The sequence below is a fragment of the Rattus norvegicus genome, chromosome 3, assembly GCF_021556685.1.
Source record: "Rattus norvegicus strain SHRSP/BbbUtx chromosome 3, alternate assembly SHRSP_T2T, whole genome shotgun sequence".
NCBI lineage: Eukaryota > Metazoa > Chordata > Mammalia > Rodentia > Muridae > Rattus > Rattus norvegicus.
Genome location: NC_141536.1, coordinates 11,688,023 through 11,706,317, shown reverse-complemented (window position 1 = coordinate 11,706,317; position 18,295 = coordinate 11,688,023). Strand labels below are relative to the sequence as shown.

The window sequence follows — 18,295 nt, the reverse complement described above, 5'->3', positions numbered from 1 at the left end:
CCGAGTAGGGACGGCTTTGTTACGAAGGCAGAAGGTTCACAGAGAGCTACAGAATGCAGAGGGCGAGGGAGGCGCTCTAGGAGCTGCTGGGGAAAGGCCCCTCTCTAGGCACCTGTGGGTGCCGACTCAATGGGGCCATCTGCATTTCTCTCCTCAGTGCCCTCCATTGCCAGCAGTGATGACCAGGACATCACACTGCCAGCACTGTGCCCACCCCCAGTCCAGACAGGCAGTCTAGGAGAGAACTCACTTTTTCTATCCCAGGGTCCAATATTAAAGCTGTCTCCCTGTCAGTTCTGATGTCTCCTGTTTCTGGGTGTCTTCCAGTGTCAAAGCCTGCTTAGGCTTTGTCCTTGGGCCACCAGGCCTTCCAGAAGGGCAGCTGAGGCACCCCCACACCCACCCCCAGTTTTGAGAGTGGCCCAGGCTGGCTTCTAACTCTCAGTGCAGCTGAAGATGACGGTGAACTCCCGATCCCATCTCCACCTCCTAGGCAGGATTCCAGGCCTGTGCCACCATGTGGAGCTGGAGAAACAGGGCTTCTGCTCCTAGCATGTCCAGCCCAAGGACTCTGCTTCAAAGGCAAACTCTTCTGGTTAAATCGAGAGAATGTCAGAAATCCTGTAAGAAGCAGGACAGAGCCCTGACCAGCGTACAAAAGCTTTATTGTTTACAAAAATAAGTTACAAAAACCAACCAAGCATAGCCAACATAAGAAGAAAGGGCTCATTCCAGTAACAGCTCATGGAAGCAAGACCCAGGGGCCAGCACACAGGGAAGGGGCAGACCACCCTCCCATGCTGCACCAATGGGGGTGACAGTTCTGCCAGGGAGATCAGCGACAAACACCTACGTGGTGAATGGGTCAGGCTGGTCTGGAAAGGTGCTGGCGCTGCCCAGTGGCGGGGCTGGGGTCACTGCCGGCAGGTGTCATGGAAAGCTTCCAGAGTTCGGAAGTCTCTCCATGTTGGGGGCAGGCCATCTTGTAGAAACTTCCCACAGCGCTGGCACGGGGCCTGGAACAGCTTAATGTAGCTTCTCAACCAGGTCTGAAAGAGGTAAGACAGAGGAGAGAAAGGGATCAGGGAGCCCCTCAGTTGCCCTTCTGGAAGGCCTGGTGGCCCAAGGACAGCACTTCAGCAGGCTTTGGCCCTGGAAGGTACTCAGGGTCGAATATTAAAGCTGTCTCCCTGTCAGTTCTGATGTCTCCTGTTCCTCCCAAGATAGTAGCACAAAGGTCCCTACTGCCCAGAGCTGGGATGTCCCCAAGGCGGTCTGGCACCATTGCCAGGTTCCCTGTTTCTGGACAGCTGCCTCTGCCTTCTTTCTCCCTTTCTGAGCAGCAGGCGCAGGCTCAGCTCGGAAGTGCTGTGAGATTCTGTACCAGGGCAGTGTGCTCTGAGCTAATCTCATTTCAGAGGTTGTCCCTCTCTGTCATGGTGGGGCCTAACACAGCTGGGGCGGCCCCAGTGTCGCCGAGTAACATAATAAGTGACTGTCGCCCAGCCTTGAGGTTGAGAATGGAGGGCTCCCAGAGGCCATGCATAAGGATGAGGCTCAGGTAACTCAATTCTCCTCCTCAAGGAAACTCAAGGGCATCAAGGCCTAGCAAGTAGAACCCACGCCATAGACAAGCAGCCCTGAGAGCTGTGCAAGTCACACAACTCACTCCTCAAGGTGTCGGTGAGGGGACAACAACTTCTGAAGAGGTTATTGATACAAGTATGTCCCCAGGGGCAGATCTGCCCCCCACCTCCCAAGCTGGTGTGGGGTTTTGAAAATAAAAATAGAAGGGTGATGGGTGGTGGTCTGCTCTGCTTCAGGACCCCCGTCTCAGTCAAGAGCAAAGGGGAACCTGGAGCCATGTCAGGAAGACATGGAGCACTCAAGACCGTCACCTGCTCACTCCTCAGCATGGGGAAGGACTCTCTGACCTTAGCACTGAGCGCCCGAGGCATCCCCCACACCATGCAGTCAGTTCTCAGGCCAGGCTTGTGTCCCGTGAGGAGCATTCGTTCCCTCTCAGAGCGATGACAGTGAGCTGCTAAGCAACACTCTTGAGGTCACTACTGCTCAAAGCAGCAGGCAGGAACCTGGCAGCCATGGTAGTGTGGAGACAAAAGGAGTTTCCTGGGCAGGGAAGGGAAATGGCTAGTGACTTCCTAGGAAGCTGTGGCTAAGGTGGACTGGGAGGCTGCAGGGTCTGCGGAGGGAGGCTATGTGACCAGCCCTGGGAGGAGCTTTGATGTCTCGAATAACACACACACACACACACACACACACACACACACACACACACACACACCACACACAACACATACACACACACACATACACAACACACACTACACACACACCACACACAACACATACACACACACACAACACACACACACAACACACACACAACACATACACACACAACACATACACACACACACCACACACACACACAACACATACACACACACACAACACATACACACACAACACATACACACACACACACAACACATACACACACAACACATACACACACATACACAACACACACATACACACACACACACACACACACACACACACACACACACACACACACACACACCCTTGTTGTTTTGGTCTGTGTTCTCGCCTAGCTGCTCTGCTCAGTGCTGCTCTGAGGTTTGAGGAGGACACCGTGGCAGGGGAAGAGTGCGGGTTAGGAGTGGGACAGATCCACTCCTTCCACAGTGCTGGAAACTTCTGTAGGGCCTCTTCTGCGGGCACTGCTTGTTCGGCTCTGGTTGAAGTCCCAGGGATTACCTGGGGTGGGCTCCCCAGATCTCTCCGTAGTGGGAAGGCTTGACCTAAAGCCACTTACCATGAAGGACCTGACCACAACGTCTGGCATCTGGGGTAACTGATAGTGAAGCAGGGCAGTGGTGGCATGGTCTGTCACCTAGGATGAGGAACAGTCACCGTTAGCCAGAAGCTGATAGCTTCCTAAACGACAGCCCTGTTGGGATTCCCCTGCACCCCTCCTCCCCACACCTAAATTAAAATCTCAAATAGGGAAATTAGCAGAGTCGTAACAGGGAGGGGTCATTGAAGGCAAGAGGGTACAGGCCTGGAGATGAGGAGAGTGTGGAACATTCTGGCAACCAAACATCTGGACAGGAGGAAGCATGGGAGAGGGACAGCGTGTGACACTTGGCAAGGGTGCGATGATTTCATCTGTCTCCATGCTTCTCACCCAGGCTCTGCCCTGCTGGCTCTCCTGCAGGCTGCCCCTTGCTCTGGCCTTCTCAGCTCTTCTGGGGACCTGTCAGGTCTCCTGACTTCTCAGAAAGGTGGGCCAGGGGCCCCATAGCCTTAGGTGCACAGGAGGCTCCAGAGACACAGGCGGGACTGCTGTCCTTGGTCCCATCACTCTCCTTGGGCCTCAAAGCTCATTTTGAAAAAAAAAGGGGCTAGTCATAGACACCCCAGTCCCCGCAGGCCTGGATACCCCAAATTATTAGGAGTTGACTAGTGAGAGGTATATTGAAATTAATGGTTTATCTGATTGTCCTCATTAGAGACTCTGAAAAAAATTTAAAAACATTTCCTTATTTACTTGGTGGTGGTGGTGGTGGTGGTGGTGGTGGTGATGTGTGTGTGTGTGTGTGTGTGTGTGTGTGTGTGTCTGTGTGTGTGTAAGAGTGTGTGCTCCCATCTCATGGGTCCTGGAGATCAAACTCAGGGTGCCAGGCCTGGCAGCAGGCACCTTCACCTGCTGAGATATCTCACAGGCAGTGGAAATTCTTGTCATCACAAATATAGTTAAAACCAAAGAAAACATGCCAGAGAAAATCATTAACTCTGAGAAGAATAATCAACACAAGCCCAACACGCACAGACTTGCTGGTCTCTGGCCTCAGTGGGACACTGTGACACACTGGTGGCCGGCAGGCCCACAGCAGCAGCGAGGCAAACTCTGTGGGCAATTGGGAGGGCCAGTCTAGGCCAGGGACCAGTGAGGGTCACCCGGGAGTTGTACCACAGCGTGAGGACAGCTCTGCAGCCAGGCAAGCTGGCCCAGGATCCCTCGCGTCCAGAGGCGAGTTTGGCCCTGACAGACTTTCACCCGGTAGTGAAGGTTGTGGCTCCATGCTTCATGGCAGCAGGGAAGACAGGCTGATCAAGTTCTTCTTCCCCAGCGAGCCCCACTCCACTCTCCTGCTCAGTGCCCTCCTCCCCTCCCCACGGCCCTGTCCACTTTCCTGCTCACCATGTTCTCTCCCCACAGCCTTTCTACACCATGTCCTCTTGGTTCATGATGTGTCCCCAGGCCTAGAACCACAAGGCACACCCAATGTATAGAGGACTGTGGAAATGCACACTCCTGGGGACAGCACTGTTCTACCACAGTGACATCCATGGTGCCTGTGCTGCACAAGACTGAAGATGTCTTTCCCTGGTGACTTTCCCCCAGTGCCAGGCCTGCTTTTATTTTAAGCACCCTGACAGACAGCTTTCTAAAATGAGCAGTGCTTTTCTTCCCAAGCAGTAGTAATAACCGTGACATGGCTGTGCTGACTGCTGGGGAGACAAACAGGCTGTCTTTTTACTTAAAATGCCCACTGAAGTGCTGCTGTCCCCGGTTCCAGGCATGGCTACTTTCCTGTGGTGGGTGCTGTCCACAGCACTGACTCTACGAGGCCCTCTGGAGGACTCAGAGCCATCTGTTCAAGTGCTGGAGTTGGCCTGCCTCAGTCCAGTGACCCAGAGGTGACATCCAAGGCACGTTGTGTGCTTGGATGCAGTTTTTGTGTTTCTTTCTTCTCAGTTAATACAAAAGGCCACCGCACGAAGTTCTCAAAGCCTTAGAAGCTACAAAGACATCCTCCCAGGTAACCATGTGAGAGGGTCCGTGTCCCACTCTTAATCTCCACAAGCATGTGAGTCCCTGTCTGGTGGCTGCTGTTACTGGGAGCAGAGAAAGGTGTCTCTAAATGGGCATGCCCCTGCCATGCCCCATGGTTTTGCACTACCTGCTTGGCCCATGTGGCCTATGAAATTTGGGACCTGTAGCCAAATCTGACAGGACTCTCTCTGAAAATGCACCAAGCCTTGAACCTAGGCCCTTTATCCCCACTGTTGATCTGGCTTCTCGAGCTTTATTTGAGCTCCTGATTCCTCACTCGACAGACTGTGGTCCAGGTAAGAGTCTGAAAGCTGGTCTTGCAAGCGAGGTGGAGGAGAGGCGTGTATGTGCAGCTGAGGTATGCAGGCTAGCCAAGAGGACCGGCCGAGTTAATGAGAAATGATTGTCTGCAGATACGGGGAGCCAGGCACTCTACTTGGCATCTGAATCACAGGCAGGGCACCTCATCAGTCTGGCCACTCCTGGCCTGCCATCTGGCTAAATCTAGCCTTCTTTTCAAAGAGTCCCATTAAAAGCACTCTTTAACTGCCAAACGGTGGCAGGTTTTGCTCTGGTAACTGATGTGGTTGGACATTTAGTCTCTCAATCTCCCACCACCAATCTCAGCAACATTTTAATAGAAGGAAACAAAACCAGTTGACTTCTGAGTCTCCCCAATGGCTTCCCCAGCTCCATTCCCAGTTTTCTGATTTCCATGGCTGAACCCCCAGTACTGAGCAAAGCTCTACCCATGCATTCTCCCTAGTCCTCAAATTATTCCACTTTCAATGAGTGTGTGTGTGTGTGTGTGTGTGTGTGTGAATGCATATATAAAAGTTTTACACTTTCAACCACAAAGTTGTGTTGTGTTCAGCATTGAAGACATAGAAAAAACATGCCAGTGTAACAAAAGACTGCTATTAACTAACTTTGTGAGGCCCTAGGGTTAGGCCCATTGTGTTGTAAGCTAATGACGTTCCCCTGGAGATAAGAGCAGCCTGCAGTGAGGGAGCGAGGGAAGAGCACTAATGCTCCTGAGAGACCAAGGCCAAGGAGGACACCCAGCCTGCAGGTTGAGTGCTGGGCTGAAACAAAGCTTGGAAAACATCAAAGTGCCAGGAACCTCGGGAGAGCAGGAGGGAGAGAAGGACGCAAAGCAACACTACAGACAGATATGGACTAGGCAGGGCAGTATGGGTGCAAAGTGAGAACTGGGGGGTGGGGAGTGCTAGGCTGGAGATCCAGAAGCCTTGCTTCCCCTCACTGCGGGGGAAACCAGAGGCCCAGCCTGGATCCTGGTGGGTCCCCATCTGGAGAGCCAAGACAGCAGGCTGGGTTGACTGAAGTTCCCTCTGCCTCAGCTCAAGGCTGTGAAAGTCTTTGTGAACCCAGATGGAGGAGAACTGAGCGGTGTGGGGGTGTGGGTGGGGCAGAAAGACTCTTTCAGGAGACCTTGGAGCAGCTGCCAGTCAACACTCTGGAGAGGGCTGCCAGTCAAAGCAGTCTCCCCAAGTTCCTCTGCCATACTGAGGTGCAGAGTGCCCTGAGCCTCCCTTCAGGCTGGAGCTGTTTTAGCCACAAAGAAAGCAAGTGAAGCTGCAGCAGGGGCAGCGCAAGCGGGCAGCCCTCTGGGCCACAGGCTCACTGCTCTTCCTAGGAGTAGGATGATCTTGGGCATGGATTCCATGGGTCAGGAGAGGGAGAGCATCTGACCTCACTCAACCTCACATCAACGACCAAGTGCCATTTGCAAGTCAGGGATGACAGGGTGCTCAAGGGACTTAGGTTAAGTGGATACCATGCAGCAGGGCAGGGCTCGTCCAGGCCAAACCAACCTGACCTGAGGGAGGGACCTGGCAGGCTCCACTGGAAGACTTCTTGGGTGGACAAGTGTTGTGAGTGGTGCCAAATCATGGGCTCTCTCCTCTCCCGGGGGGGGGGGGGGCTGGGACAACCAAACCTTGGACATGGTGCCTTCCTTCCTTGCTAGAGCCTCTGCCTATTAGCTGCTAAGCACAAGCTTTTTCTTCCCCACTGCACTGATCAGAGGGACAACTGAATTCATCTCCTGCCTGTGTTACATGGGAGCAGCGGGGTGACGAAGGCTGCAGTACAAGTGTCTCAGAGGAAGTACGAAGCATAAGGGTTGGGGGTCCTGGTGGTAGTGCAAGTGTTCCACTGTCCAGTGACGAATCTGGGACACGCCCCTCCCTCCAGCTCAGGTGCCACAGTGACTTACCCTCAAGGGGAAAACCAAAGGCCACAGTGGTGACCTAGGAAAGGTTTGGAAAAGAGGAGAGGGGATGCTCTTAAGACTATCACTGCCCAGCTCCCCTGAAAGGGAGGGTCTGCAAGTGAGAGATGAAGACAGTCGTCAGCAGTCAGGGGTGGGAACAACCACATGGTCTGGAGCAGGGATACTCGGCTGTGTGCGTTCCTCCTCCCCTACCTCATTTCCACACGGCTCTAACTTGGGGTGGTTGTTTTTCTAGAGCAAGAGAACCCTGAATGTCTTCAGGGGCTCAGGAAACCTCTTAATGGGAGGCATTACCTGCAGGAACCAGGCCCAGTGTGTAGAAGCTGTGGAAGGGTGCTGCCTAAGAGACCCGGCCAACCAGGGGGCAGGACAGCAGCCCTTGGTGAGCTGGCCTCAGCCTCCAACAATCCTCTCTCCCATGCTTTCTTTTTTTTTTTTTTTTTTTTTTTCGGAGCTGGGGACCGAACCCAGGGCCTTGTGCTCGCTCGGCAAGTGCTCTACCACTGAGCTAAATCCCCAGCCCCAACCCATGCTTTCTAAAGCAAGGGTTACTGGACAGTGTCATTTACCCACAAAGCCAAGTGCCCGAGGCTGTCCCTGGCAAGCTAGGGCTGCTATTAAAAGCATTCCCCTGTAAGGTTCATAAAAAAGGAAAAGGAAGTACCCAAGAAACTACAGCCAGGCTTATTTAAAAGAGACCGTGGTGGTGATTGGTCTCTGGCTTCCCTCAAGGCGGAGCCAGCCTCCACATGCATTCTGCAAAGGTAGACAGGAATGTGAATTGGGGGAATGGGGAGCCTGAATGAGGGCAGATGGCCCTTCCCCTGGTGACTTTAAAGCCTTTTTTTTTTTTTTTTTTAAAAGAGAGGGTCTCTTACTCTGTCTGTAGCCCTGGTTGGCCTGGACCTTATGATGTATGCTCCGCTAGCCTCAAACATACAGGAACCCTCCTCCCTCTCCTTCTGCTTCTTGTGTGCTGGGACTAACGGTGTGCATCACTATGCCAGTGACCACCAATTAAAAAAAAGGCGGCAGATGCCAGAGCAAGAGAGGTGCTGTGTCTCTGCTTCGCTCTAGGTGTCCACCTGATGCTTTGATATGACGCCATCTTTACAAGGCCCTGGTTTTGCTAACTCCTCTCCCTAGCTCTAGGTTTCACCAAGGCTGGAAGCACCACTGAGCTGGCAGCAAACTGAATGTGCCACTCATGGGCCTTGCCCCAGCATCGAGAAGTATAAGCAGTATTAGGAGGGTGAAGATGCTTTCACAGTGTGGAGGGGCCAGCCCAGGCATCTGGGGCTCCCCAACAATTTTAACAGGGTAAGCCCCAAATAATGCTCAGGTGTAAATGATTTGTGGGCTCTGGAGCCAGCTATGGGAGCATGGTGTGTTAACGGCTTAAAGAGACGGCAGCCCTGATAGCATCCCTGCGCCAGTTTCAGGATGAATGCTGAAGGCGGCCTTAGAAGTCTTCATTCTATGAAAAGAGGAGTCACCATTATCTCAAAATTGGAATGCTCCTGAAAGTGGTGTTGGGGGCCAGGGGAGTGTTGCAGACAGAAGCTTCTAAAACACGGATGAAGGCACTGCGGGCGGAAGCAGGGGATTTACCACTTATTATGCAGCCCTAGTCTCTAATGCCGTAGGCTCAGCAGGCCTGGGGGCCCGAAGAGGAAGCCCGGAGGCCCACAGGGACTGGGGATTACTCAGGCAAGATCGATATTCTGCTTTGTGTGATGAACGCGCCATCTGCATGGGCTCTGAAGAGCTTATCGTTGTCACTGGGGCCAGGTCATGCTGGTCTAGGACTTCTGGGACAAGATCAGCAGGCTAGCTAGGTCAGAGAGGAGAGGTGGAGACAGACCCAGCTGCTCCATCAGTCTTCAAATCCCTTACACACCTCTGAGATCAAGCCCTGCATTTGAGAAGTATGAGCCTGTGGATGCAATCTGCTTAAGACAGTTTCTGGCAGGCACAAACTGGGGCTTCCAAAAGTGAGCATCTGGGTGGGGCAGGCTACCGTAACCCTTTAGTGTTTCAGACAGGACACCACCCAAGTCTGGAAGAAGCTCTCAATTCCCGGTACCCAAGCAGACTAGATGGCCTCCACGGATGGCTGCATGCTTAAACATGCATAGACTGCTGCCTTGCCTCCTCTCAGCTCATGGCTGACAATGCTGTGACCTGTGAGCCTGCCTAACCCAGCACTGCTGTCTGACCCTGTCTGGAATGCTCTTCTCTCACTAAGCCCTTTCCAGTATTGGCACTCAGTCTAGGGGTGGCTCCCTGTTCTGACTGCTACCTGGTGCTTAGGCTAGTTCCCTTGTGTGCACTTTCATAGCCCTCTGGGTAACTGAGTCAGGCACTGTGTCCAGGCCTGTGACCTGATGCTCCATCTCCAGGCTGCACTCTGGGAATGAGGCCACCTGGGCTGCATTTTTGTCCCTGGGCCAGCTTTGGACATTACGGAGCAGTATGTCTCTGTACTGGTCACCACAAACATAGTAGTAGGTAGGATCCAGACTAAGGGATTAAGTGGGAAGGCCCCAGGCAGTTGGAAGGGAGGGAGGCAGCGTGTGGGATGGGAAGAGAGCCCAGGAGCCTGAGCTGGCAGGGATGCTACCGGCCTCATGGGGCCCGGGAACTCTCCAAGGTTCTGACCACTGTGCTAGTTCACACAGCAGGGTTGAGGAGAGCCACATGGTGGGTCCCTGATATTTTTTCAGGATTAAGAAATCAAGGCTCGGGGTTGGGGATTTAGCTCAGTGGTAGAGTGCTTGCCTAGGAAGCGCAAGGCCCTGGGTTCGGTCCCCAGCTCCGAAAAAAAGATCCAAAAAAAAAAAAAAAAAAAAAAAAAAAAAGAAATCAAGGCTTTTCTTTTTTTTTTAAAATATTTTATTTATTTATTATATATGAGTACACTGTAGCTGTCTTCAGACACACCAGAAGAGGGCATCAGATCTCATTACAGATGGTTGTGAGCCACCATGTGGTTGCCGGGATTTGAACTCAGGACCTCGGGAAGAGCAGTCGGTGCTCTTAACCACTGAGCCATCTCTCCAGCCCAAGGCTCTTCTTTAGATGAAAAAAGTTTAATACTTTCCAGATGGCAAAATGGCAGACTGTGGCTGGCTGCTGCGAAGTCCTATCCTGGGGACACCTTCCCTTGATGCTGCGTTATTTCTGGAGTTGACATAGTCATCCACTTCTCCATCAGACATGCAGCAACAAGGCCCTGGCCACTGTGAAGTCAGGACAGTGTGTCCACTGCAGGCCATATATATATATATATATATATATATATATATATATCCACCGGAGGGAGGTGTGCCCTCAGAACAGTACGTACTGTCCCAAGTCCTGGCCTGTCAAGTTGCTCAGCGGGTATAGCTGGCAGCTTTAATTCTTGTATCTCACACAAAAGCTGCCCACTCTTTGGCCAGGGAAAGCAATATCAGGGCAAAGAAGATGGAGGAGGCTTTGGTGGGACTGACTGGGCTTGCCATGGTAGATGGAGCTTGAGTTTAGTTTACAAACCTCCCTCCCTAAAATGGGGACATACTCGGGCTGCAGAGATGGCTCAGCGGTTAAGAGCACTGACTGCTCTTCCAGAGGTCCTGAGTTCAATTCCCAGCAACCACATGGTGGCTCACAACCATCCGTAGTGGGATCCAGTGCTCTCTTCTGGTGTGTCTGAAGAGAGCAACAGTGTATTCACATACGTGAAATAAATAAATCTTTTTTTTAAAGCGATGCTTCTTTTTTTTTTTTAAAGGGAGTGGGGGAGACATGCACATAGATAGCTGTAGTTCCAGGTTCTGTGGTCCTCATCCTGTGGGAGCTACAGAGGCAGCAGCAGTAGCACATGCCACAGCCTTGCCAGGAAAGTTTAGTGCCAAGAACTCCCCACAGATGATCTTCACATCACGCACCTCATGAAGGAGGTGTGATCTGTTTCACCTTTGTGCAGAGGAAGGAGCTGAACCTACACAGGACAAACTCTTGGCCGGAGCACAGCAAGTACAGGGCACAGCCCATGCGCTGAACCACACGGTCCGCTGTGGAGAGGAGCCGGGAGCCCTGTGCAGGGAGCTGGCCAATAGGGAGCAGAGGAGATGGAGGGGCCTTCCTCAGGAGAGGTCACTTTGGAGGCAGAGCAGCAGGGATCACATTTACACGACGGTTACTTTCTATGTCCCATCTATGGTATCAGTTCCCCTCATGGCATGCTCTCCAATACAGATGAGCACACCGAGGAGGCATGGCCAGGCTCTGACCACCTGCAGATGGCTCTTGCTGGAGCAGTCACTCACAGGGAGTGTGACCGCAGTGCTGGCAACTTGAGCTGTGGGATGGGGGCAAGGGGTCCAGGAGCGGGAGGAGCCGGTCTTCCCAGAAGCAGCTGTCAGATCTGATGGCCTGTCCTGTGTCCCTTCCCTCCAGAAAGAAGGGATGATGAATGGTTGCCCTGTGACCCCTCTAATGGCATGGGGTAACTCAGCATACCAGAGAGGCCAGTGGGCTGGCTAGGCCTCCCTGGGTCTGTTTGCTACACATAGCTGGGTGCATGTGAGTACTTGAGCTGTGTCCAGCAGGGAGCCTGAAGGAAAGGGGCTCAGGCCCATAAGAGGCAAACGAATGAGGAAACCTGCTCTGGGAAGAGTGGGTGTGAACCAGCCCTCAGGGAAGGTGGTGGCTGGGGCTCTTGGCAGCCAGTTCAGCCCAAACACCTCTTCCTCCTTCCCTTGGCTCCCAGGCCTGGGTGGAAGTTTAGCAAGCCCAATCAGTCTAGACTAGCTGGTGGCTGAGGGCACAGCACCCTCTACGATGACCAAGGAATCCTCTGCCTCTCTCTCATTCCTCCAATTCAACAGCCTACTCGCAGACAAACACACACCTTCCTCCTGTGTGCCACCATCAGGAACATCTGTCCTTGTGAAAGCTTTCCCCTCAGCTCTGTCCATTTGGGACACACTTGTGAGGGTCCCTTTAAGTTTGAAACCTCTCTGGTACAAGGGCTGGATAGAGTGTGGCCTGGGATTCTCACCACAACCTTTCTCTCTCTAGGCTTTCAGATGTGGCATCCTGACCAGCGGTCTCGGTTGAATTATTTTTTCTGAAGAGAAGGGTTGGCAGGGAACTCAGAGACCAGGGGCTCAGAGTGTGTGAGCCTCCTGGTGAAGTGAGGTGCCATAGTGGGGCCAGTGCTCAGGTCAGCCTCACTGTGGGAGGAGGGCTCTGTCCTCTGGAAGTTCCCTGTGTGGGATGGTTCCCTCTGGAGGACTTGGAGCTAGCAACGACTGGATATGTGGGCACTGTGGGAAGGCACCGAGTCATGACAGTCTCCTGGGCTGACTCAGCCCTCCCTCCTGTAAAGGGCCTGAGGGATACTCAGTGGCGTCTCTGTAGAGACCAAACCAGGAAAGGCCTTGTCTTTCACATCAAAGAATGGCCAAGTGAAGGAAAAGGTGAAGAGGGCAGGGGCACCCCACGGGCACCTCAGCTGCCTACTGTGGTGCAGGACATGGTGGGCTCTGCTGCCTGTGGAACAATGGCCATGGCCAAGAGTGGACTTCTGAGGCCAATGGCTATGTTTTGTTCCTACCCCCAGGAGGGGACACTGGCTCCTCAGAGACTATCTTTTCCTACACCCCACCCTGCCTGCCTGGGGCCTCTGTGCTCTCTCACCTTTCTCTAGCCCCTGCAAGGACTTCATGCAGCGAGTGGCTGCAGACTCCTCCCAAGACGCTGGGAAAAAATGCACACTGTTTTGAAATGAGGGGGTTAAAGGTCAAAACAGTGAGTGCCCCAGCAGAGTTTAAATGGCAGGAAAATGTGAACTTGCTTGAAGCTTTTGCTGGCTCTGTGTCTCTGGCCTTTCAGAGGGTCCCCTTATTTCTGTATTTCATTCTCTGAATCCACACTGCTGGAAACTCACTGGCTATAAAAAGCCACTTCGCCCTAGGATGAAGTGCAAGGCGCCTCTGGGGTAGTACAGTAAATGACAGGCACCTGTTGGCAGTCATAGCCTCACAGCAAGCTGTCCCCCAAGCAGCCTCTGCCTCGCACTTGGGTACAGAGTCTAATGAGTAGGATGGAAAAGACTTGCTGACAGTCAGTGTCCTCAGACAAAAGGCAGGCATTTCCCTCCTCACGACTGGCTTGCTATAGAGCCACAGGGACTATGGCTCTGACTGAGGAACTTGAGCACCAGCCTCTGGACAATGTAACAGTGGCCTGCCCTCCACTGCCCTGGCTCCTCAAGTAAAAAGACAAGGGTAAGTTTGCTTTGGCTCTACAAGGCACCAGTCCCCTCCTATCCAGAGGGAAAGAGCTCAGGGGCTTCCTGCCTTCCTAAGGGCACCTGAAGCAATACAATGGTGTGAGGAAAGGAAGTCAGTCCAGTCCCTAAGGGGCCCTCCCTCAGGACAATGGGTGGTAGGGGTAGGGTGCAAGCTCCTTCAGTGGCCGGGGAGTCTCAACGCAGAACTGGGAGTACTAATGCAATCTGCTCTGAGGTCAAGCTCGTCGGGAGGTGGGTGATTCTGCCAGTGAAGTCCCCTCATACAGGGGACAGTGAGCCAACCTGCTCCATGGGAACTTACTGCCCTGGGCTAGCCCATGCTGGCTGCCTACTGGGCAGGCAGGTGCAGGAGCCCTCTCCACACTCGCTGCCGGTGTCCACAACCAGCAGCAATAAGCACACACCATATTTATGGAGAACAGAGGTGAGAAAGGGTGGGTCCCAAAAAGCCAAAGCTTAGAAGCCGACCAGCCCTGTTATCTGGGGTTTTGAGTCCCAACCCTAACCATCACTTAGAAGGCTTGCAAGACAGACAAGCCTTGCACAGAGTGTCCTCCGCTCTGCCATCTATGTGGGGCCGACTGTGGGAAGGGAATGAAGCAGGATATCACACCCTGCCCTTGGGACAGGATGCCAGAGGCACCTTCTTTCACCACCAGCCCCTTCTGCAAGCTTGGAACACAGGCTCCCTGATGTGACATCACACCACACCCATGGCACTGGACGTGATTAGCTGAAGCTGTACTGAGAGGACTGGGCTGGATTCTGTAGTACATTACTTCTCAGCTACCTCTCCACCTGACACCACAGGCACTCACTTGCCCCTGAGAGGAGACAGAGACCTTACCTTCCCTCTAAAGAGAACACTGACATCCGTGCGGTGGCAGTCTTTAGCCCAGGGAAGGTCAGCACTAGCGGTTAACTGCTTAGATGTATTAGGGCAAGGGAGAGGGTGGAAGAGCCCAGTGTCCGGGCACTGCCTTAGGTGGGTAAAGCACCACCACGTGGGTCAGCCCATTCTCCCTACTGCACACAGGCCATGTAAGTGCACGGGAGACTGGCGGGTGCCCATGCATCTCTCCAACTGTCCCTTTCAGACTCTGCCCTGTGTCTGTGCACTCAGACTGTGTGGCAGGTGGTTCCCAGGGAGGGTGGGTAAAACATGGTAGCACAGTTTAAATTTGTGTTTTAGAAAATCCCCATTCCACACTCTGCCTGAGTCCCTCAGAGAACCGAATCCCATGGCACAGAACAGTTTTTAAGAAAGTATGGCGAGGAGGCCCCACTCCCAGGAGGGTCCCTATTAAAGGCCAGGTTCTGGGCTGCAGGCGCTGGGCTGTGGGCTTGAGAAGTCCTGAGGGCCACTGTGGGGCCTGGGGAAGAAATTCGTACTATGCCCTAGAGGGCCCAGAGGTAAGGACCAGATTAAAGGGAAGACAAACACTAGTTTTAATGATGCTGGCTCTTCTGGAAATGAGTGGTTTTCTTTTCTTTGCGGTCACATGCCAAGAACAACATGGAAAACGCTAATGTTTATAGCTGAGGTGGCACTTGTGCCAGCCACGCCGACCATGTGATTATCTCCAGCTTGGTAGCTTAGCAAGCATGCAGAGCCTGCACAGGTCCAGGGCCCTGAAGGCGGGGCATGGATTCACATTTCCTTCCATTCAGCTCTGGGCCGGAGCGACAGTGGGGTGATGGAATGCTGGCAGACCAGGTCAGCGGCAGTTTCAGTTAAATGTGTTCTTGCTTTTGAAATATTTTGAGCCTTATGCAAGAACTGCACAGGTGGCCCAGACAGACCCCGCTATAACTACTTTCCTCAGCACCGTGACCAAAACCCAGCAAAGTGGAGAGATGGCTCATCTGACTCAGTCTGAGGGCACAGCTCCACACGGAGAGCAAGGCATGGCAGCAGCTGGCTCTTCAGCTGCAGAGTGCACAGCCGGGACCCCACACCTCCTCACTTCTCCCCAGAACACAATGGAAGCACAAACCTCAGGCCTGCCTTGCAGCAGCCCACTTCCTCCAGGCACGCCTGACCCCCCAAGTTTTACAATTTCTTTTTTTTTTTTTTTCCGGAGCTGGGGACCGAACCCGGGACCTTGAAGCTTGCTAGGCAAGCGCTCTACCACTGAGCTAAATCCCCAACCCCTACAATTTCTTGAAATAGTGCCTCTAGCTAGTTCAAACACATACCTTTATGGAACACAATTTAGATTCAAACCATACTAATTGATGATCCTATTTAAGTCACCTTATTGAGGTACACACTTGGTCAGCTAGCCTAACTCCACCTTACATGCCAACTGCTCTCTTAGAGCACTGGTGACATCTTCCAAAGCCCTGATACCTGTGGCGGCTCATTCCTGTCAACTTAACCAGGCTTAGAGTCACCATGTAAACACACTTTCTCTCTTTCTCTCTCTCTCTCTCTCTCTCTCTCTCTCTCTCTCTCTCTCTCTCTCTCTCTCTCCCCCTCCCTCCCTCCCTCCCTCCCTCCCTCCTTCCCAGTTGTAGGTTGTACCATTCCAACTGTTGGGTCTCATACTGATAAAAGGAGGAAGAGAGCTGGGTACCAGCATCCTTCCCTCTGCTCTGAACTCTGTCTCCCTGCTGGATCCTTACTGTTAACAGCCTGCCTCTGGTTTAGTTGCTGCTGGCTTTTCCGATGTAGGGAAGCCTTGTTTTAAAGCAGCACACTTTATTCAGGTGGACAAGGTCATGACTCCTGAATGTTGCTGTGTATGAGACTCCCTCAGGCTGTGGGTGTGAATGCAAATGGAACTGGTCACAGTGTTGAGAGGGTAGCCACCATGGCCTCTACTGACTGCATTCTGGGCAAGGGGTTTCCCCTGTAGAGGTGAAATGTTGGTGATCTAGACAGAAGGCAGGCAAACAAGCGACGTTACCCAACTCCAAGGAACTGTTCACTTTAAAATGGTTCAGTTTATATTATGCAAATTCCATTTTAATTAAGAGAACAAAAAAAGCCTATGCCTCCTGGCACACCTTGGGCACAACTTGGAAGAACTTGGGCCAAGTGTCCCAGCTCTGAGTGGTCCCTGAGGTATTTCTTACCAGAGAACAGTATCCACATTCTGTCCCCAGGCTGAGACACTTGCCAGAGCAGGGCTCTTTAAGATTCCCCATGGAATCCTCCCGAGCACTGGGTTTGAAGGCCGTCCCTCCTCTGGTCGTCTGGCACAGCCTCAGCAGCCTTTCTACTGTGTCATCTATCTCCCTGGTATCCCCGGGCCTGGCATCAGGAAAGGGTGCTGTACAGAACCACTGCTGTCCTTGTCAAGGGGACAGATGAGATGGCAACTGTCGGGCCAGTCCAGAGCACAGGGGACAGGGCTGCTGTCTGCGGGGAAGCTGGCCCAAGTGCTCTGGGGTGTGCAGTGAACCCACACACGCCGTGGGGCCATGCTATGTTAGGAGTGTCACCCTGCTGGAGCTGAGGAACTGAATGCTCACATAAACCCCACTTAAATGTAACTTCATGTGTACGGGTGTTTTGCTTGCATCTATGTCTGTGCACCATGTGTGTGCCGAGCCCTCTGCCCTCAGAGGCCAGAACACACCCAATCATCCTGGCACTGGTAGTCTGTGAGCCTTCTATGGAAGCTGGGAAGCTTCTCCAGCCCCATTTCTCAGTTTTCTTCACAGTTCTTTATATCTTTTCCAGGAAGGAGCCAAAGAAGTCATGGGGGCAGGAGGCAAAGTAGAGTAGGCTGGGCTGCAGGCTGCCTGCTTCTCTCAGCCCATCTCCATGCCTTTGGGTGACCACAGGGTCTGAGAAACTGCATTTCAACACTGGGGAAAGCTTGAAATCATCTGAAAGTTTCTGCCGTGATATAGTCTACCCTAGACACAGTAAGTCCTCCCTGTGAGCAAACAACCTCTGGGCTCCAGTACTCTAACCACCGTTATTACCTCAGAAACAAAGTATGCCCATCACTGACACACCCTCTGGTATCCCTTTGAGGCTACTCCCCTGCTCCACCCACAGGCAATTCGGGTACATCCCCAAACTACTTGCTTCCCCATGTCATATAAATGTATGTCAGGTCACCCTCCCCCACTCTTGTAGGTGTGCACCACCATGTCCACTTTATGTGATGCTGGGATAGATCCCAGGGCACTGTACACTCGAGGCAAGCACTCTACCCTGACTGAGTGAGTCACAGCCCCAACCCTTCATTTTCCCCTTCACTTTTTAAAAGCCTCCGAGTTGGGAAAGTTTATAACCAAGGCATCTGTAGTTTACCCATGTCTCCTGAATAAGTCAGGGAGGAACACTTACCTTCTGGAATACTTGATAGCTGAATAAGACAGAGAGGAACACTCACCTTCTGGAATACCTGATAGCTGGATTTGGACCATATGTCTAGCTGTTGGGGGAGAGAAGAATCAGCATCAGTTTCAGTCAACCCAAAGAAATCAAATAGTGACAGAGTGGGCCCCAGTGGCAAAGGTCTGCTGTGGCCTGACTAAGTTTTTCTTTACCAACTTCCAGGTGACTTAAGGAATGGAATGAAGGGATCTTCGGCTCAATGTCACTACAGTCAAGAAGGGTTTCCACAGTTACCAATCAGAGCATGTTTCCCACATCCACTTCCTTCCCCTTTTGAGAAGTTAGTTTTTCTAACAGTAAAGACCACCCAAAAGACTGTGAGCTCAGCGGGCAGAGATAGTGACCTGGCACATGACAGGAATCAGTAGGCCATTGCTGGGTAAAAAGAACTGCAGTGTGAGGACAGTACTCCACGCTAGGAATCACAGCAGACCCTCCACACGCCTTCATTTATCTCCAGAACGACCTTGGCTTTCCAGATGAAGA

The 18,295-nt window shown here is 52.6% G+C and overlaps 1 protein-coding gene across 2 annotated transcripts in view; it reads right to left on the bottom strand.

Annotated features, from left to right (window-relative positions):
* Window positions 1–645: 645 nt before the first annotated feature.
* The window catches only part of Med27 (mediator complex subunit 27), a 173,476-nt gene continuing 155,826 nt past the window's right edge, over window positions 646–18,295 (bottom strand). The window contains exons 6-8 of one of the 2 annotated variants that reach the window (NM_001106565.1): window positions 17,805–17,846; window positions 2,864–2,941; window positions 646–1,049 (exon numbers count right to left, since the gene is read on the bottom strand). In NM_001106565.1, coding sequence (NP_001100035.1) covers window positions 915–1,049; window positions 2,864–2,941; window positions 17,805–17,846 — 255 coding nt within the window. In that variant the 3' untranslated portion in view covers window positions 646–914. The remainder of the gene's footprint in view (window positions 1,050–2,863; window positions 2,942–17,804; window positions 17,847–18,295) is intronic. The other variant, XR_015682809.1, reaches the window with a different exon arrangement.